Below are 21990 nucleotides of genomic sequence, written 5' to 3' on the forward strand. Positions count from 1 at the left end.
ATGGCATTGACTATGAAGAGACATTCAGCCTAGTTGCAAGAACGAAAACCGTGAGAGCTGTCATTGCTATGGATGCAGCAAAGGGTTGGTCTTTACATCAGATGGATGTAAAGAATGCCTTCTTGCATGGTGATTCTTTACATCAGATGGATGTAAAGAATGCCTTCTTGCATGGTGATTTGCAAGAAGAAGTTTACATGATGTGGCCACAAGGTTATGAGAGTGATGCACACCCTAATTTTGTGTACAGGTTACACAAAGCCTTATATGGCTTAAAGCAGGCACCCAGAGCATGGTCAACAAGATCAGGAAGTATCTTGTTACCATTAGATTTCAAATATCCAATGCAAAATTTACACTCTATGAAAAAGACAGATAGAGGGATCATGCTATTAGTCATTTATGTGGATGACTTGATTATCACTAGTGATAATGATGTTGACATACATGATGTCAGGAGGATTTTGAAGCAAAAGTTTGAGATGAAGGATTTGGGTGAGCTGCGATATTTTTTGGGCTAAAAGTGGTGAGATCACCTCATGGTGGCATTTGGTTATTGCAAGCAATATGGCTTGGACATGTTGTCCAAGTATGGTATGACATGCTATAAGCCTATTTCAGTGCCATTGGAGAGCAGAACGCAAAGCTTTCCACATATACAGGTGAGCTTTTGGAGGACTCCAATATATATAGGTGCATAGTGGGTAGCTTGATCTACATGACTATTACTAGGCCAGACTTGAGTTACACTTTTGGACTTGTGAGCTAGTTTATGCAGGCCCCTAGGAAGCCACACTTGGATGTGGCTAGATGGATTCTCAGGTACATAAAGTCCACAATTGATTATGGACTTTTCTATGAGGCTGGTATAGAGATACAACTACATGGGTACATAGATGTTGATTGGGCTGGTAGGGTTGTACACAGGAGATCTACCAGTGGTTTTATGTTCTCATTTGGGAGTGTTGCTATGAGTTGGAGTAGTAAGAAGCAGCCACAATAGTTGCCTTGTCGAGTACAAAGGCACAGTACATGGGTGCTACTATGGTAGCTTGTGAGGTAGCTTGGTTATAGAAGCTACTTGGTGATATGGATGAGCCCGTCGATAGGACAGTTGTCATTTATTGTGACAACATGAGTAGCAAACAGTTGGCTAGTAACCCATTATATCATGCCAGAACGAAGCACATTGAGGTGCACTATCACTTTATGAGGGAGAAGGTTATAAAACAGGTGATGTAGATCTGGCATATGTCAACACAGAGGATCAGGTGGCTAATATCTTCACGAAGGCATTGGGCACAGAGAAGCTCCACAGGTTTAGGAGCTTACTTGGAGTGTAGTGTGTAGAGTTGAGCTTGAGGGGGAGTGTTGAGATATCGTGATCAACTAGTGTTACGGTGGACATTGATAACCCGCCTGGGTGACAGCTTCCGTACTTATGGCCACAGGCATAGTTGGTGAGATTATGGTTGATATACCACCAGTGGGGATGACATGCTGTGTGACAACCACTTTGGAGTACTAGAGTTATGGTATAGTTATAGCGTTAGCTCATATAATCAGGTTCACACTATAGACCGACCATTTTGTATGTTGTTGTAGGAGAGTACTTTCCCTTTTGTATTTGCTCTTATCTTTTAGTGGTTGTAGAGAAGAGAAGAATATAGAAGAAAATTCAGCCATCCATCTCTCTCTTGTGTCTTGCACTCTCTTGTGTGTGTGTGTTTTCTTGCAAATAACTCAAGCTCTCTTGCACTCTCTCTTGTGTGTGTGTTTTCTTGCAAATAACTCAAGCTCTCTCTCTCTCTCCCACATTCTCTTTACCTAGGAGACAGGCAGCTAAGGTGGAGGTAGACTACTCTAGGACATGACTAAGAGTATAGACCCAGTGAATCACATGTATGGAGCAAGGAATCATCACTTGAGGGAGAGTGTTGAGAAGTACAAGTGATTACGATGTACATTGTGAGAGCAAGGGGGAGTGTGCACCCTAGAAAGAGATTGAATCAAAGGTTAGATGGCCAAACGTTAAAGAGAGTTAGTGATTGTAAATAGTGAATGTAAATGGTGAATGTAAAAGGTGGAAAGGATAGATCCTGTATGACATAAGCAACGATGGTGCACATTGTGAGAGCAAGGGGGAGTGTGCACCTTATAGGAAAATCAAATCAAATGTTAAATGCTTATGTCATACAGGATAGATCTTGTATGACATAAGCAACGATGGTGCACATTGTGAGAGCAAGGGGGAGTGTGCACCTTATAGGAAAATCAAATCAAATGTTAAATGGTCAAAGAGAATTGATGAATGTAAAAGGTGGAAAGGATAGGTCCTATATGACATTAGCAATTATGTGTAAAAGGGTGTGTCTCTTAGTCCCTCGGGAGGCGAAAAAGACAAAGATGAATCTGGTCTCATTAGATACAGTTCTCATGGCTATTTAAGAGCCCCAAAGCAATGCAAGTGATTCCTGTTTTGAGCCCATTTTGTGTTCATTATATGCTTGATTAAGTAGCTAATTAGTATGATTTTATCTCTTAATCAAGTATGGATTTAATAATGATATTTGAACCTCCTTAGATCCAAGTTTTTAACTATCATCCCTTAAATCTAAGTCCTTCTCAGACATAGTCTTTCATTATAGGGATTACTATATATCCTTGTTCTCATTATATGCTTTCATGATAATATCCTTGTTTCAATTCTATGCTTTCAAGATAATCCTTGCTTCGATTCTATGCTTTCATGATAATATCCTTGTTTCAATTCTATGCCTTCATCCTTGTGATCCATAGATCCCTCACTTGTTGATGTATCATATAATTTTTGTTATCTTAGGTGCTTAAGTGAGCTCTTTTGCCCGATTGAGCTTCCTTTGTTCAACTTGATTTGCCACGTGTCAAGAGATGATTCAACTAATTTTTTACATAATCTATAGTGCATCACCTATACTGTGATCCATTATAGGTGTGATTCAATTGATTTTTTATGCAATCTATAGAGGATCACCTAAACTACTATTTCTAATGGACAACGTACCTTTACAATGGTACGTGTACCATTGTAGAGCCGGCATGAATTATTGTAGGTTTTTTAATTTATAGGATTTATAGCCAAATCATAGTTTTTGTGTTTGATTTTTGGGTTCTTAGGGATAGATCAAGCAACTTTACATCCAATTTTGGTCTCAATTTGGAAATATTTGCATAGGTTTGTAGTTTTTATTGGGATTTTTTAACAAAAAGGAAAAATGAGCAAAAATGCAAAAAGTGCTGAAATTGATAGGAAATTAATAAACAAACTTGAACTTTATTTCCTTGGGATGGACATCTTGGTGGAGAGTCATATTGATGGCTTCCCCTTTTTCTTGTTTTCCTATCTATTCCTTGTCATGTTATTCCTTTCTACGTTCTTCTTTGAGTGCTATGAGTTCTTGTGAGAGTCATTTTCTATTGGGCATCCTTTTGCTTTCCTTTCTTGCTCACCTTAGGCTTTTCTACTTCCTATGGTATATTCCTTGGCTTTGGCCTTATTCTCTACTTAAATGGTAAGTCTTCTTCTTTGCTTTTGTGTTTCAGTTTTTTTTTTGGTGAGTTTTGTGTTCTTTCTTCTTCTCAGCCTCCTCCTCCTCTTGAGCTTTTTGTTCTTCGACCTTCTTTTTTCTTCAGAACTTTAGCATGCAACTTCTTATGTTATTTTTCTAAATTTTCTACCTCTTTCTTTTTTCCACTATCTTCTTGGTCATCTTGGCTTCTATTTATGCAACTTCCTTGAACAACTTAACCTCCTTGAGTTTTTGGAGCCTTTCATTGTGTCAAAGCTTCTTGTACTTTGAGGTTACTCAACTCATATTGGTTTCGATGAAAGTTGCGCTCATGGTGTCTTTGGACTCATCAAATTTTGAATGCACTTTCCGCCTTTTAGAGGCATTAATTGAGTCTTTTCCCCCCTTCCCCTCTTTTGAGCTATTGGTGGCAACTCCAAATTCTTCTATTTTCTTCCAAGGTCCGTCCATGTGAATGTATCTATCATGCTAAGAAATAGTAAAGCGTAGTGTTGCCCACTAGTAAGTATTATGATTCAACTTCTTAACCAGCAAGTTGAAGTGCCTACTTTAGAGGATAGTTGCAAGCTACTCAGTTATCTTGGATCCATTAATTCCCTTTTACTCGGCAATGAGTATTACAAAGGTGAACTCCACGAAGCCAATCGACTTAGGAGAAGTAGTGGTAGTTGATGTGACCATTACTTTTCCAAGGTCGAGTTGGAGTGATACCTAAGGTGTTAACCAGAAGTATTGGTGGAGGGCTAAGGCTTGAGCATCGACAAAAGCTAAGAAGGAATTTTTGCCAAAATAGTCAATTACAATAAGGATGACATTCTTCAATCAAGATCTCTAACCTACTTGGGCATCAAGTACACTTACATATTGTGCCAACATGCCTTGCTAAGGCATGTTACAAGGCAACATGAGTTACACCACGATCTTATTCAATTTACCCCTTACTTATTGGTGGGAACAAACTCACAAATGTATATTCAAAGTATGGTGAACTTAAATGACACCTAGGCAAGAGACACCAGAAACCTCAACAATAATCACTAAGAACATGCCCTTAATTGTTTCTGAAAATAATCAAAGGTGAGGAAGCCAAAACAATCCTCCCAATCCTACCCAACTTGGTTCCTAAGGACCCGTTGACATTGTTCATTGTCCTAAATAGGGGCCTATGATGTGTGGAAAAATAAATTCGATTAAATAGTTGGGAGTAACCTTAATCGATTTTTGAATTGAATGATAGACAGATGAATGGTTATTCCCATTCATCGATGTGTGAATGAAGGTTATTCCGCTATTCACAATAAATTTATCTTGTACGAAAATTAATCGTGGACGATCCTCATACCTCCTCTGCCTCTCCAATGTCTCCTTCAATGTGATGTCCTATTCATGTTGTATTTGTAAATGAAAGAGAGCAAGACAAACAAAGAGACTGCGATGGTGTCCTCCTACGGAGAGAGAGAGAGAGAGAGAGAGAGAGAGGGTGATCTTGCAATACAAAGAGCAGTCCATGGGCGATCTTCTCAGGCAAGGCCCTCGATTATATGCCCTCGCCTAGCCTTATGCTACACACAAAGACAAGAAACCATGCAAGCCTCATGATCGAGACAGTTGCTATATACTGCATAGACATATACGATCGAGATCGAGAGAGCCCACGAGAGAAAAACACAGAAAGACAAAGAGATGGGGAGTCCCTCTGCCTCCATAGGATTTTTGCCGCATCTAGAAGAAAACACCTATGGAGGCAGATCTAGAAGAAAATACCTATGGAGGCAGATTGTCGATAGCCTTAGTAGCAAATCCAAAGATATGTTGACATTGTTCATTGTCCTTTTTTTTTGGGACCTTTTGGGCTCGTGTGCGTGCCTGCTTTCATGCCGTTGTCAACAGCCAGCAGGTTTTGAACCCAGCACCGCATGAGCGGTAAGGTGTTGCACACATTTGTTTTTTTTGGTAGAAACTTTGATTTAAATTAGAAGAAAAGAAAAGTTACAGCTACAGTAGAGATAAAGGCTCTGCGAGGGGCACAACTGCTTACATAGTCCTGCATAGGAACATCTGAGGGCTTTCTAACAAAATAACAAGATTCTTGTACTATGAGGAAAGGATTCCATCAATCATTGATAGTCGATCTCGTGAGTAGATCTTCATGAGCCTAGACTTCCAAGTCTGCCATCTTCCAAGCTTGACTTCTTGGAAAGTCTTTTGAAAATCTTCCACTGCATCCTTCATCTCCCCCATAACCTACACAGCAACTTTAGAAATGTGAGCTTTTAATGCCCAGATATGGTTCCTCCCTCCATTAGAGAAGACATAATCATTTCTTTCTTTCCAGATTTCATGGAGGAACAGACATCTGTTCATATGCCACAATGGGGGATCAAGGTGCATACATTCACCCAAAAGAACCTCTTTAGGAGAAAATGGGTTGGGGTGAATACTCTTAAAACATGTATACAGAAGGTTTAGAAACTTAGCATTGTACCTGCAATGAAAAAACATGTGAGGAATGTCTTCAATGTCAGCATTACACCGGGGGCACAAACCATTACCTTTACCAATCTTGGCAGCACGAGCACTTGTCCAAATCCCCTTATGGAGGATGAGCCAGAGAAAGCAAGAATGCTTAACCGAAGGGGAGAAGGCCCAAATAGACTTAAACCTGTAGCTCCATTGGCTAGTACTCCACTTAAGGTTCCACTTATCATTGAGCAAGAGGATAAGTTTAGAGTTATCTCTGCACAGGTTCGGGATAGGCAGGAGAGGGCTACTGTTGTTCCAGCAGACCAATTGGGTAATAGGCTGAGGAGGGGTAGGGATCAACAAAGGGAAGATGGAAGATATAAGTGTTAACCTTTCCAGTAAAAGATTAAGACAAGCAGGAGAGACAGTAGCAATGCTAAGGATGTCATACTGGTCAGCCCAGTGATTAGATACCCAGAGGTCCTTCCAACTACAAAAGCCAAGTTTGTACAACTTATGACCTCTGCGTAGCTGAGAATCAGAGATAGGCTGCACAAATTTACTGAACCATATAGAATCATAGGGCACGTAGAGGAGCTCTTTCTTGTCCTTTAAGCTCACCAAACTCTTATACTTAAACCAAGCATTCCAATACTGGTTAGCAAGAGTAGTACCCTTAGCCTTAAATGGAGCATTGGGGGAAAATTTGTCCCAGGCCTTAAGATTCCAATACTGGTTAGCAAGAGTAGTACCCTTAGCCTTAAATGGAGCATTGGGGGAAAATTTGTCCCAGGCCTTAAGATTCCTATGATGAAACCGCCCATAGTTTCTGTGAATGAAAAAAGTCCAGAAGTCTCTGGTGGAGACACTTCTAACTATCCATTTGCAAGCCAGTTTATCAGCCATGGTTCTGATGTCCAGAAGCCCAAGACCTCCTTGATCTTTAGGCAGGGTACACTTCTCTAATGCCACCTTATGGATTTTATTATTGGTGGCACTGTTACCCCAAAGAAAGTCAGCAGTGAGCCTATCAAGCTCTCTAAGGTGTGTCTCAGGAGGCCTCCAACAAGCAAGGAAGTATATGACAGTAGGAAGGATATAGTGGTTCAAAACAAAGAGTCTAGAGGCTAGGGTAGAGTTATAATCATTCCAATGCTTGAACTTGGCTTTGACTTTTTCCATAACCAGGACCATCTACTCTTGATGGAGCAGCCAAAACCCATAGGAATACCTAGTAACCTGAAAATGGTCCCAGAGAGGACTTGGTACAACCAGCATTAGAGATAGAGTCAGGAATGTTACCTTTAGAGGCCCATACTCCAGTCTTGGAGTGATTAATAATAGAACCACTGGCTTCACAGAAGATGTCAAGGTAGTTCCAAAAATTTTTAACACTTAAGTCATCATTGGCAATAAAGGAATTAGAGTCATCAGCAAACTGTTACAGACATAGATCATGATCAAAACCAGGGACAAGAATACCTTTGATCTCACCTTTATCAAGAGAATCCTTGACCAGCCAACCTAAAGCATCAGCCACAATAACAAACAAAAGAGGAGCAATGGGGTAGCCCTGCCTGATAGATCTCCTAAGAGTGATAGGCTCTGTAAGAGATCCATTAAGAGAGACAATAGCTTTAGCATTACCAAGAAGCACATGAACATATTTAATAAAATTTTTCCCAAAGCCAATGTCAGACAAGGATTGTAGAACAAAGTCCCATTCAACTCTATCATATGCTTTATCAAAATCAATTTTGAAGAAAAGAAAATCAAGCCCAATGTCTTGGGCAAACTCACACCCTTCCCAAATGTTGATAATGGCATCAAGGATATATCTGCCCTTAATAAAGCCTTTTTGCTCCTGTAGAATGATATCATCCATTAAAGGGCTGAGCCTCCTAGCAAGGGTAAGGGCAAAAACCTTATAGGTAGAGGTAAGACAGGTAATGGGTCTCCAGTTGTCAAGCAAGTCCTTTCTCCCCCTTTTATGAATGAGCTTAATGACCCCAGTGTTAACAAAGATAGGGAGGGCACCATAGCTGAGAGTCTCAAACCAAACTTTCAAAAGATAGGGAGCAATCCATTCCTTATACGCCTGAAAGAATTCATTGGGCAAACCATCCATCCCAGGAGTTTTACCTTTAGCCAAGTGCTCTATACTTTCTTTCACCTCATCTTCGGTCAAAGGGGCCTCAAGCTGAGACTTCATGAAAGGGGTGACAGTCTTTTTCCTGCACATAGCTATATTAGCTCTAGCATTAGTGGTCCCCTCTGACCTGATGGGCATCTCAGAAAAAATTTTAGCATAAAAATTAGCAACAAAGTTAAGGTTATCCTCCTGGGAGTGGAGAATTTGCCCACTTGAATCCTGTAAGGGAGGCACAAGATCTTGAATTTTCTTTTTTTTAAGCAGATTAAACATATGTTTATTGGGTTTATCAAATTTCCCTGCCCAGACCTGTTTAGTAAAAACAAGCGCTCTTTCAGCCTCTTTCATCTCTTCTTGCCTCATTACATCCCTGAGACCATTAAGCTCATCAATATGGGAGGAGGTAGGACTGCAATGCATTTCTAGTTGCTGGATTCTGTCAGAAATGGTCTGTCTCCTATTCTTACGTATCTGAGTAGCCTTACTCTTGTAGATGCTCAAAGTTTTCTGAGTAAGCTTAACAACATGCATCCAGGCTTTAGCAGGAGAAACATACAGATCAAAAGCAGAGTCAAAGTGATCTTTAATAAGTTTAGAGACAACCTTTGAGGAAAAGAGAGTAGCATCTGCATGAAACCAACCACTTTTCTTTTGATTCACCTGGTTGTTGGCCTCTAGAAGGACTGGTTTATGATCAGAGACACAAATGGAGCCAATAGCTCTACACCGGATATTACAGAAGTCATTAAGAATAGGAGTAGAAACATAGTACCTGTCCAGTCTGGCTGACCTGAAATGCTCCTTTTTCTGAGCATTATCCCAAGTGAAACCAGACTCACCTGTGAAGGTTGAAGTGACTGACCAGCTTTTCCCAAAGATTTTTTTCCCTATCACAAAGAATTTTCCCTTTCTTCTTCCATCTGTCTCTAAGAGAAGTCACCATATTGAAATCCCCAAATAGAATGATATTACCTGTGATTTGGAGCAGCTCAGACCACACCTGCATTCTTAGATTAACATCACAGGGGGCATACACAGCAATGAGGGTTAGCTTGAAAGGGCCCCCAATTTGGGCACTCACCCAGCTTTGGTTACTAGTATACTGTGTCATCTCTTTAGAAAGGGAATCATTGATACCAAGAGCCAGTCCCCCTTTACCATTAGGATGAGTAGAGGTAAGCCAAGTAAAGTTTTTACTAACTTTGGCCAAATTAGTTTGGAGAAGAAAATCAGTACACTTAACTTCATTAACACACATAAAATCAAAGCTGAGCTTACAGTCATTAATCCAAGTCTGGATAGCCTTAGCTTTAACTGGATCAGTTAACCCCTTGCAATTATAGGTACATCCTTTCAGATTATGAGCACTCATCATTTTCTAGAGTTTTTGGGTGGTTTACTGAGGACAACAGAAGCTCTGTTAACATCATTGGTTTTTTCTTTTTTCCTTTTGTATTTAGGGACCTTAGGGGAGGAACTAGAGATAGGGCCAGCTTTGGTTTTCTGAGGGGAAGTTTCAAGAGAACCAATAAGGGTGTCTTGAGAGTCAACCTCATTAATTTCCATCTCAAATTCCTTATCTATGGGAAGGGAGGAATCTATAAACTCCTCATCAGAGTCTTCCTCAGAGGTGGGGACATTATGGGAAGAGTTGCCTGGATTATCCACCCTAGCCTTATCTTCATCAAGACTAGGAGGGGTAACCTGCTCTTTATCAGGGACAAAGTTGGGCAGAACTTCATCAGACCCACCAAGAAGGGGACCCTCAACATCAACAAGCAAAGGAGCAAACTTATTAATGTTTCTGTTACTAGTTTTAGCAATCTTAGGTTTAAAATTATTCTTTTTTCCCACAGCAGTGAAGCCCTCTGTGTCAGTTTCAGCTCCCTTCACCTTGATATTGTCTGGGCAATCCTTTATTAAGTGCCCTTGTTTGTGGCATTTAAAACAAGCATTAGGGAGATTCTTGTATACAATAGCTTGTGTGTGTATGACACAACCTTCCTGGTCATGAATATCTATGCTATACTTGAGCTCTTGGGAGATGTCCACTTCAATCAGGATCTGAGGGTCCCATTTAGGGTTAATCTCTGGTTGGGGCCTTTGCCCAATAACCTTCCCTAGTTTATTACCCATCACTTTAATCCACGGGTAAAAGCAGAGTGGAAGGTCAGGAAGGTCAACCCAGACAGGGGTAATATGTGTCTTTTGCTTGGGATCAAATTGTCTGTTCCATTTAGTAAAGACTAGAGGAGTGTTCCTAATCAGCCAAGTACCCTAGGCTAAGATGTCTAGGGCATGCTCAGGGCTTTTAAAAAAGAACAGATAATGACTGTTGGGGAGATACTGGACATAGGGAATCTTAATATTTCTAGGCCCCCAATTTTGTCTCATCTAGGCTTTAAGGGTGTCCATGGGAGGTCTGGGCCCATGACAAGTACCAACCAAAGTTTTGCTCTCAAGATTAGCACACCACGAATGAAGCTCTTGAGTGTTACACACTATGTGGTCAGAGACAGGACCAGGATTTTTAGGTTGCTCAGTATTAGTAGGGGTCGGCTGAAAACTCTCAGAGAAAATAGGGTTAGAGTTAACCCTAATAGTATTTTGTTGAGGCTGTTTAGCCCCCCCACTAGAGCCAACTAGATTATTACCAGACGATACTCCAAGGTAGGGCAGACCTGTAGAGAATCCTGTAAATAGAGCTAGGCAAAGGGCAGGAGAATCCATGCAAGAAAGGTCTAATCTCAGACTCAGAACGTGAAAACATATTATACTCCTGAGGGTAATAGGGTCTTGGGTGGTCAGGCCCTACATGCAGGGGATTCCTCATGAAATCAGCAGAAAAGGAGGGAGGAACCATACCTGAACTGAAGTACTGGTCCAACTGGGGTGGGACAAATCCTCTATGGGGGTGGAAGAGAGGCGGTTGGAGGTTGAGAGCGGCTCCCATCAAGGTACTCCTCCTGGGCTGCAGATGTTCAGCTTCTTTGCCAGAGCCGGAGTCGAGGACTGCAGCATAGGAGGTGGCAATGGTTGTAGCTGATGGTCCATTCCCTTGTACAGAAGCAGCAGGGGTTGGGTCTTTGAGGAGAGGACTCACAGCAGAGCTGGAGCTTCCTGCCATACTGGCGGAAGCCCCAGAGGGGCGACGTGGCGAGACCCTCACGGCTGAAGTGCGCAGAGAGTGGCGAGAATAGGTTTGGTGCAGAGCACTGGGGCATGCAGTGAGTTGAGCAGACGAAGAAAGGGCTATGGCGACCACACAGAACGGTCACATCCGCTCACTCCAACTTGTGTCATCCTCGTTGCACACATTTGTCCTATTGACAATCTTGAGATTTTGGTGGAGGTCAATAAGGGGTTAGTTGTGTAGCCGTACCCTAAGGGGTTAGTTGTGTAGCCGTCCGATGGAGGGGATCGAACGGTTGATAGGCATGAGAAGTCTTGTTGTCGCCAGGAGCGTGCATCCGGCATAGCCAGGTTCTGCTATAGACCTTTCTTGTTTTGTGTGTGCAACCTCGGCGATTGAACTTGGGCAGCTATGTCTGATTCGGAGCACACCTTTGAGCACAAGGCCGACGCGGGAGCTTCCAAGACCTTCCCGCAGCAGGCTGGTACCATCCGCAAGAATGGCTACATCGTCATCAAGAACCGCCCCTGCAAGGTGAGGGTTCTCTTGATTAGAGGTTTTCTTAATTGCTCCGGCATCGTCATCAATGTCTTCGCTAAGGTTTGGGTTCCGAATCGCTTCATCATTCGACTTCTGGATAATAATTTGCAGTTTCTAAAAGCAAGCACGCTAGGGATCCTCATTGCCAAAGCATTTCATCATCATCATCATCATCATCATCATCATCAGCTGTCTCTGCAAGGTTCCTGTCTATGTGCAGGATGGGCAACCATGAAGATCAGAGCTTTCACTCAACATCGGCCTGAAACCATGGTTGTAGCAAGTAGGTACTAGGGAGACCTTGTTTTCATGGTCGCATGTCTGTGTATAGACAGGGCTTTTCTCCTGTGACCCGTCCCTAGGCCCCACCTTATTCTCTCCATCGGGTCGCGTGTAAATTCCGTCATTCTCTTGTTTTATGTCATTCAGGTTAGGATTTCTCTTAAGGTTCAGGGTCTTCTGTTTCTGAATCACGAGCCATTGTCACAATGGAAGGACAGGGATTTTTTTTGCTTTCTATGCTAATCTTTTTTGGTGTGGATTAGTCATCAGTAATTGTCTCCGCAAGGATAGGGTTTAAGTTATCTAGTGATTGCTATTTCTGTTTGGCTACAACTTCAATAGCAAATGCATGATCGTCAGGGTTTCTCTTTCTTCTCCAGTACACTGCACTTCAGCTTTCCATGTTAAGCTCTGTTATGTCCTGACCAGCCTAGGGCTAGGGCAGGTGGTCCAACCAAGGATTAGGTTTAGGGTTAACCCAAAATTAGGGTTAAGGCTTAGCCAAGGGAGTGGGGATGTGGAGGATTCACACATAGGCTAAGGGTGCTAGCAAGAAGAGGTCTAGATTGGCTAAGAGCTAATAATTAATAAGTAGGGGCTAATAATGGCTAAAAGCTTATAAATAAAGCAGGAAGCTTTATAAATAAAAGTAGGCCACTTATAGTGAGGTTATTACTATATAAGTGACTTGGGGTCACTTATTAGACACGAGATCAAGTAGCCACGTTGTAGCCTGGGGTTACTATGGAATGTGGAGGATCTCTCGGCCATGGACTGTCAACGGGTGATTCGACTTGCTGGTCTGGGATGCTAGTTTGGGGTCATCGGTGACGATAGGAAGGCTCGCGGCACTCTGACCTCCGGCTCGGGGGTGGTTCAAGATACTGAATCCACGGTTGGGTGGTGAGTGGCTAGCCACAATCTATCGTGGTCACGTGACGTGTTCAACGTCGGGTCTATGGAAACTTCACTAGGGTTTCTTAGGTATGTCCTCTATGTTGATTCCACAATGGTTCTATGTCAAATAAGCCATGGGCATGGTCTTGTGAGGACTTTACATCATCATAGTCACAGGAAACGGCCATTTCAGTCTCTAGAAATGCGTTTCTCCGTTTCAGGACCCCATCTGTGTCCATGGCCATTTCTTGTTTCCCAAATGATAGTGTCACAAGAAACGGTTGTTTCCACCCCTAAAAACTCGTTACCCTATTTCCATTTCCTCGAACGTTCCTGTTCCTGTTTCTCGTTCTTGGTGACTATGCTTTACATTGGTATCAGAGCCCGGATCTGTCAAAGCATGAACTTTTGTTCCTTTAAAAAAATAGCACTAGGTAAGTTTTTTAAGAAAAAGTAAGTTTTTATGTTTTTTTTTGCTCAAGGTCCTTAAAATGGGAAGTGTAGCTCTTGTGTGTGTGGAACAACTACCTATCTCAAAACACACTTTCTCACCTACTATTTGATAGAATGCACAGTGGAACAAGGGAAAGTGGAAACACACGCGAGAGAGAGAGAGAGAGAGAGAGAGAGAGAGAGAGAGAGAGAGAGAGAGAGAGGAAACACAGGTGTGGACCTGCCCTCAATATCATCATCCAAGAATACATGTCCCGAGGAAGAGGGGAGAAGACCTCGTATGTGAGGGACTGAAGCAAACAATGCTAAGCAATGAATATGAGGGAGGGTAGACCCGGCTATATATATGCCCAGATAGAGGCAACCGTCTAGGTCTACACGATGAGGATAAATCCTCCATGACTAGGATAAACATCGAAGACTCCATAAAATGGAGATAAATATGGGAAAATTATGAGGGGTGACCAGTCCCTCAAGCTAACATGGTCAGTCCTAAAGGCTAAAATAGGACACCAAACAAGAAGCCAGCAACAAGGGGATGATGTCTAACACTCCCTCTCAGCACTGGATGCTGAGTGAACTCCTAGAAGCCAGTGACGCCATCCTCGATCATAGATGAAAGACTGCAGAAACAAGTACCAAGAAAACTCCATAAGCAATCTCCTCAACAACTGAGCTACAAAAGCAACAGAACAAGCTGCCAGGTACATTACTTCTCTAGAAGAAAATAACCATGTAGGCTGCGACTTACTGCTCCAAATAATGGTTCCAAACCCAAGTGTAAGAGCACTCCCCGAAGTCGAATGTTGTGTATCCAGCCTGGAGAAGGTATGAAAAACCTCAAAACCAACCAAGATGAGATCCTGTAGATAATCAATCTTGGGAGAAGCAAGCTGCTCCTCATTGGAACCCTCTGAGTTTATTTGCTCAAACTCTGTAACAAGAGTTGCCAAATGCTGAAAAGAAGCATCCTTTGAAAAGGTTGGCATCGCAAGATGTAAAGACTCTGTGGAAAAGATGGGGTCCATTTGCCCAAACTCCGTACCATGAGTTGCCCAATGTTGTACATAAGCACACTCCACTGAGGTGGGCATCACAAGATGAAAGGACTCCACATCCCTCTCTGAAAAAAGATGTTGTCGGACTGGTACAAGTCCAACATGATTTTGATCCAAATCCAAAAAACTCTGGAAGTATCATTGTGTCCCAAGCACGGTTAGCAACCACAGATTCAAAACATCCCACTGGGTCCAAAAAACCATCCTCCTAAACAACGAACCTGCACACCGCATTAAACCCAATGCAGAACTGGTAAGGGGAGGGGCATCCTCAGAAGCATCACAAAGAGAGGCATAGGTAGACTTCTCACAATGAGGAAGGGAAGCAGGAATATAAATTGCAATGGTAACAAGGTCCTCAAAAGCATCACTGATAGCAAAAGACTTCCATAAGTAGATCCCAAGAATCAGTAACAAACAAATGATCCATGTGAAAGGATCACACCTCACAGGCAAAACACCCTCCTTTCTCTGCAAACGCTGCAAAGAACACAAGCTCGGACAAAATAAACTTTGCTCAAGATCTTTGATAAGATCACTACTCTCCTCCAAAATTTGTAAACTCCTGTCACAGAAGAAAGTCTCCACAGATACAAAACAGCTCTTGAAAAAATGATCCTCAAGTGAAGTAGCTGGAGATGGGTCCCCTTTGAGTTTAAAAAACTCCTTTAGGAAGCAAAACGTAGCAAAAAACACGGTTGTCCAGAAAAAAAAGGCACTCCACTGCCAACAGAAGGCAAGGAACATGAAGAAACCGGGTAACTGGGAAGGCCAGGGACAAAACATAGGTATAGATGCTCCAAAATCAGCAAAACGCTGATTGAAATCAGAAATCCTCAAGTACCAAATTGCCTCCAAAGCCACAATCCAAATAAAAGACCCCCTTCTGCAAGTGATATGTGTCCATTGGAGAAGAAAACGCAGCACCAACAGAGGGCTGCAAACCTGGAAATTCAGGCCAATCAGTGTCCACACCTCATATGAGGAAAAACCCTGAAGAGAAGGTACCTTTGGGTCCAATGGAAGAAGTCCAGGTGAAGGTAGAGCTACCAGCAGAATCAATTAAAAAAAACCTAGCAACCATGGCTGCAAATCTGAAAATGCAGAGTTATTGGGGGCAATAGATAGGTCTGAATCTGGAAAAACAGAAGAGATATGGTACCATCAAGTCCTCAGACCAGCAAACAGCATCAAAAACCTGTAGAAGAAAAAAAACGCAGCAAATATGCTGCCGCGCCAACACTTCCGGGCGGGGGGGGGTGGGGGGGTGGGTTAGAATACTGCAAATTGCTGTAGAAAACACTTGTAGAAAAATGCAGCACACTAGGTGCTGCTGCCCTGAAACAGGGCAGAAAACAGGTGGGGGAAATCTTAGGAGGTCAAACTGGCGATGGAAGACCAATAGCTGTTGCTCTCAATATGATCATCCAAGAATACATGTCCCGAGCAAGAGGGGAGAAGACCTCGTATGTGAGGGACTGCAGCAAACAATGCTAAGCAATGAATATGAAGGAGGGTAGACCCGGCTATATATATGCCCAGATAGAGGCAGCCAACTAGGTCTACATGACTAGGATAAATATCCAAGACTCCATAAAATGGGGATATGTCACGACCTTGTGTTTTTCTCTGGACAGTATGCAGGTGTGCACGGGGACATGGTGGACAGTGTGAATGGCATCGGTTTGGAAGTCAAAAAGGACTCAAGGTTTTATAAAGGTCCCTTTTTCACAACCCCATGTGGGGGAAGGGGACAGAAGATTTTAAAAGCCTTTAAAAACTTGATAAGACGCTTTATGAAGTAAACGTGGCCCATATGCTATTATTGGGGCCATGTGTGTGCTTTTTCTAAAAAGGGACTGGTGGGCTGCTTTATGCGCCTCTCTATTGGTGAAAAGACGGCGGAGGGTTGAAGAGCAGGAAGAGGCAGGCTGGAGCTGCGGCACATGCTCTCTCTCTCTCTCTCTCTCTCTCTCTCTCCAGTGACTGTCGGCTGCATGCTGAGGGCTGATACAGGTTTTTGGAAGACTGGCGGGCAGTTTTGCAGGGGTGCACAGGGGCTGAACAGCAGAAAGTAGATGGCTGGATGCACCTTTCTACTGGTGGAAAAATAGTGGGACTGCACATGCGCCTTGGGGCTCTCTCTCTCTTTCATGCTTTTCTGGAAGGACTGCTGGCAGGCAGCGCTACTCTTGCTTTTTGGGAGAGTGCATGGGCTGCGCTTCTCTGGCTGCTGTGCTACAGATAACACAGACGCAGACCAGCCTTACTTTTTTTTTTTGAAGAGAGAAGGTTGGCTGATTGGCTGCTGTGGCGCTGAACCTTCCTCTCTCTCTTTGCTTTTTGGAGGGAGAAGACCAGTGGGCTGCTGGACAGAGGTGCACAAGTATGTTGGTCATCCTTGCAAGAGGGATGTTTTGAGACTATTTATGGGCTGTTTTTGCTTGGCTGCAAGTACACTGTGTACATGGGTTATTGGCTGCAAGTACAAGGTCACCTGGTTATGTTTCTTGGCATGGGAGCGATGCAAGCTTTCATGGGTGCATACCCATGGAGCAGATTGCTTTCTTCCTGCTTTTGGAAGGTACAGAGGGACCTGCAGTTTTGGGCATACCTATGTAACACAGTTGTGGAGCAGAAATACAGCCAGACATATTCAGTAAGAGCTCTATCTTTTGTTTGTGTGTTGTGCTGGCACTACATTTGAGTATGTGCTAAGAATGTTTTCAAGTGGAAACAGGACATGGGTTTCATGCTGGGCTAGACCAGATGTTTCATGGGAAAACAGGTCACCCGATGCTTGCTGAAATAGGTCTTTGTTTCATGTGGAAACATGTATTTGGCTTTCTCCAAGAGATAGGTCACATGCAGGCAGCGGTCACAGGAGTGGACACATGTTTGGTACAGCCTTGCTACTGATTGGACAGGGGACAGGGAATCCATGACTGAGATGGATAGTACCCTTGAATGGTGAGAGGGAGTGTACAGGTGTGTCTACTATATGGTATGCTGTGCTGTGATGCGAGTTCTCTTTTGGGAGACAATTTGGGAGTTTTTGTTGTGATACAGGAGCACTAGATGTGTCAGGGTGTGATGCTGTTCATAGGGTGAGAGGCTATGGATGGTTGTGGCAGCCCTGATCATGGGAGAAAGCTTCCTGTTCATAGGGTGAGAGGCTATGGATGGTTGTGGCAGCCCTGATCATGGGAGAAAGCTTCTGTATGCAGGACTCATGTGAAAGAGTCTTTTGATGTGAACAATGGCTGGATTTGTTTGTGGATGCCGAGTGGACAAGAAGCCTTGATGTAGGGTCTTTGCGGGCTTCAGGAGTTCTACTGTGACGGCTGAGTTTCCAGCCTTATTGTAATCAAAGCTCTCTTATAATCAATTAAAGAAATACCGCAAGGGGTGCCACTGCGTTTTGGGGCCAATCGGTATCCGTGTATTGTTTGTAGGAGCACTCTAGCTCCCTCTGGTTGTTTTCCTTTTCTTGGTCCTCAAAGATGTTGAAGTGTTTTGTGTGCAAGTTTGTTTTTGCACCGCCTTTTGGTTTCGTTTGAAGACCGAGGCCGGTTTACGGGATAAATATGGGAAAAATATGTGAGGGGTGACTAACCCCTCAAGCTAACATGGTCAGCCCTAAAGGCTAAAATAGGACACCAAACAGGAAGCCAGCAGCAAGGGGATGATGTCTAAAACTATTCTCTAATCTTTCACTTCTTTCTGAACCTGCACAACCTCAACTTTTACTACCACATTTTCCAAGGGAAGTATGCATGCTATGCGGAACTTCATGGACTTAGAGGGTAGTATTTAGTCAAAGACTTCGAGCACGTGAAGCCACCCGGTTGTCTTGGACCTTATTCTCCACTAGTAGATATGCTGGAAGGCTATCACGAAAGTGTTGTCGAGGGTCCCATGCGGGATGATGATGTTGAGAACACAAGTCAAGAGCACGTTACCCAATATCGCTCAAGGGTGGATATAATCTTGTGACTGTGTTTAGGAGATCTGGGTTAGATAGGTTTGGGAGGCCTTTTATAGTTATTATAGAGCTTGTTACACTTTGTGACTTGGTTGTCCTATTGGGATTCAGCTCTTGGACGAGAGTTGGATTGATAGTAAGCAATTGGATCTTTATAGCAAAGTTTTGCAAGAGGAGTCTTAAACTGGCCTAGATAAGAGGCAGTAGACTTGAGTAGATGCTATTGATGGGTGTTTGGATCTGAGGATTTGCTTACAGAAGCTTGTTCTCCTTATGCATTCGCGAGGACGTGAATTCAATTAAGGGGGGGAGTATGTTACGTCTTGACCGACCTAGGGCTAGGGCGGGGAACACGTGGACAAACCCAAGATTAGGGTTAGGATTAATCCAAAATTAGGGTTAAGGCTTAGCCAAGGGCATGGGGAGCTGGAGGGCTCACACGTAGGCTAAGGGTGCTAGAAAGAAGAGGTCTATATTGGCTAAAGGTTCGCATGTAGGCTAAGGGCGCTAGCATTGCCTAGCAAGAAGAGGTCTAGATTGGCTAAGAGCTAATAATTAATAACTAGGGGCTAATAATGGCGAAAACTTATAAATAAAGCAAGAAAGCTTTAAAAATAAAAGCAGGCCACTTATAGCTAGGTTATTACTATATAAATGACTTGGGGTCACTTATTAGACGGTAGCTTGGGGCTACTACGGAACGAATGTGTAGGATCTCTCGGCGATGGAGCTTGGTGGTATGGGACACTAGGCCGGCGATTGGCAGGCTCGTGGTAATTGGACCTCAGGCTTGGGGGTGGTTCGAGGTATTGAACCTACGGTTGGGTGGTGAGTCGCTAGCCAATCTATTGCGGTCACGTGACGTGTTTGGCGTTGGGTGTATGGAGACCTTTCTAGGGTTTCTCTGGTATGTCCTTTATCCTGATCCACATGTATGTCCTCTATCCTGATCCACATTTTTTCTATGTGAGATAATCCATGGGCATGGTCTTGTGAGGACTTTACAAGATCCAGGTGAGCGTTTCAGGTTATGGATATGGCTTTCATGGCTCCTATGCTGTCCAGGCACTGGCATGGCTTTTCAGATGGTTGTGTATGGATTCGTTTCTCCTTTAGCAGTCTGGTTCTAAATTGCAGATATGGATCGTTATGGTTTGTATCCTCATAGGTTTTAATTCTGGCAGTATTGGGGGAATGCTAGGGTGCGCAGTGAGCTCAGGTGTCTGTTTTGCCTCATGGCTTGCCCTTTTAGCTCATTTCATTCAGTTTTATCTGTGGCCATGGCAGGTGGTGGAGGTTTCCACCTCCAAAACTGGGAAGCACGGCCATGCCAAGTGTCACTTTGTGGCAATTGACATCTTTACAGGCAAGAAGCTGGAAGATATTGTGCCTTCCTCTCACAACTGTGATGTATGACTCCAGACACATTTACCTCTTCGTTAGGTTTTACCACATAAGCAGACTGCCAATGTTTTTATACTAAACCACCTGTTGTTTCAGGTTCCTGAAGTTACTCGTGTTGACTATCAGTTGATTGACATTTCGGAGGATGGCTTTGTAAGTTAATGCATTGCCCAGGTTGAGTATATTATTGTTGTGAGGCTGCTGATGTGTATGAACCATATATGCAGGTTAGCCTCCTTATGGACAATGGCGGTACCAAGGATGATCTGAGGCTTCCCACTGATGATGCGCTCTTACCCCAGGTGAGTGTTTTATTCACTAGCTGACTGGATTTGATTGAATGTTGGTTCTATTGAATAGGTGTCAGTATCCTTGCATGAAGGCTGATTAGATGTCTGTTCTATGGAGTGGCTATAGGCGTGCCCTGGTATGGAAGCTTACGACTTTCCCATTTGTGCAGATCAAAGATGGGTTTGCAGATGGAAAGGATCTTGTGGTTACAGTTATGTCTGCCATGGGTGAGGAGCAGATTTGTGCCCTTAAGGACATTGGGCCCAAGTAAAATCAGAGGACTGGAAGTTACTCAGGATGCTATGCTCTCGGCATTGTGTATGAGTTGCCTCCCCTGTTAGCGAGCTAGTAAGCTTGAAAACTTGTCTGGTTTCTTCGTGTGCTTTTTTGCATTACTGTAGATGGTGTTACAGAACAAGTGAAAGTTTCAAAGACTGCCCAAGAAATATCTGGGTCCAAAATTATTTTTTATTGGTTTGCTTTTGAGATCAACAGGGAGGTGTGTCAAGAAGATAGCTGATGGAGGTGGGTTGGTGCCAGCAGTATATGCCTGCTTTTAGTCCCTTACTATGTAGTGTTCCAGTTCCAAACCAAACATCCCCAGTTGCCAACGTTTTAAAGCAGAGCTTTGCTGGTAATTTTGCAAGGTAGTTATTGATTAAGTATTAATATATATAAGGTAATACTTTTGGTGCAGATTGTTTTTTGATTTATATGCCGGAGGGTCTCTATGTGTCATCTAATTTTTTGGGACAGGCAGATGTATGATCACCTCTTGAACACTTTATGAACTGAACCTTCATCAAGTAATGGTTGCTACACATGACATCTAGTATATGCCTCTAGCTCTGCGTAGGTGTGGTCGAATGTGAAGCATATACGAACACCAGCAGAGCTTGACATTTTGCAGGATTATTTTAATGTCCTTAAGCCTTTCATGGCTTAAGGTCTTTAGAGCTCTCAGCTTCATCCATGGAACAGGCGTATATTCAATGTTTATGAATGGAGATAAGGGGTTGGGCTTGTACAACTAATAAGACTAGCTAAGCTGTCCAGTGCTAATGAGAGGTTGAAGGGATCAATGACTATTGACTGATACATGAACAATCTTTACGATTAGATACGTTGTTGCACAACCCGAATTTCAGGACTCAACAGATTAACAATGCAAAAGCATAAAGCAGGGGAAAACCCTAAAATCATTAAGATTAACACACACACGGCAAAAGTGAGAATGAGCCATAGAGTTTTTTTTGGCTATTAGTGGTTGAACCTTCTATAGGCACTAAAAGTAAATAAAAGTGAGTCCAAAAAACTTAAGAGCCTTGGAACCTTTTGCACACTATTTGTTGATGGAAGATTATTTGCTTATTTAACACTCCCCCTCAAAACAAGTAGACACGCGTGGATTTACAAAGCGATCTCCAGCTATAGTTTCACCACTTTCGCCTTTGACATGTTTGGATTTACCTTAGCAATCTTTGTTTCCTTGACTTAGTCAAGGTGAGGCTTGATAAAAGAGTATGGATAATATGCGAGTGGCTTTGATACAAGGAAGCTTGTTTTGAAGGCCTATGCATTATTTCTTATGAGGCTGGCCTCTTCTTCATTGCTTGCATTGTTTTTTGATGATGAAGAAATCCTGTTCTTCATGATTAGGCTTTACCCTTTGTTGAGGCTTTTGGTGGAGTTGAAGACCTAATATTCATTTGGCAAGTGCAGAGAAAAATGCCATCAAAACTATCCTAAAGTTGGGATTGAGA

General features: G+C 42.9%; 1 protein-coding gene across 1 annotated transcript; it reads left to right on the forward strand.

Moving 5' to 3' along the window:
• The first annotated feature begins 11576 nt into the window (after positions 1-11576).
• Positions 11577-21034, forward strand: LOC147627430 (eukaryotic translation initiation factor 5A-4). The gene is made up of 5 exons (XM_086814318.1): positions 11577-11851; positions 19820-19942; positions 20033-20089; positions 20164-20238; positions 20397-21034. The coding sequence occupies exons 1-5, from the start codon at positions 11729-11731 to the stop codon at positions 20496-20498; spliced, it is 480 nt and encodes a 159-aa protein (XP_086670444.1). The 5' UTR covers positions 11577-11728; the 3' UTR covers positions 20499-21034.
• The last annotated feature ends 956 nt before the right edge of the window (positions 21035-21990 follow it).

This window comes from Cibotium barometz, chromosome 20 (genome assembly GCF_041138505.1).
Source record: "Cibotium barometz isolate CiBa-2024 chromosome 20, ASM4113850v1, whole genome shotgun sequence".
Taxonomy (NCBI): Eukaryota; Viridiplantae; Streptophyta; class Polypodiopsida; order Cyatheales; family Cibotiaceae; genus Cibotium; species Cibotium barometz.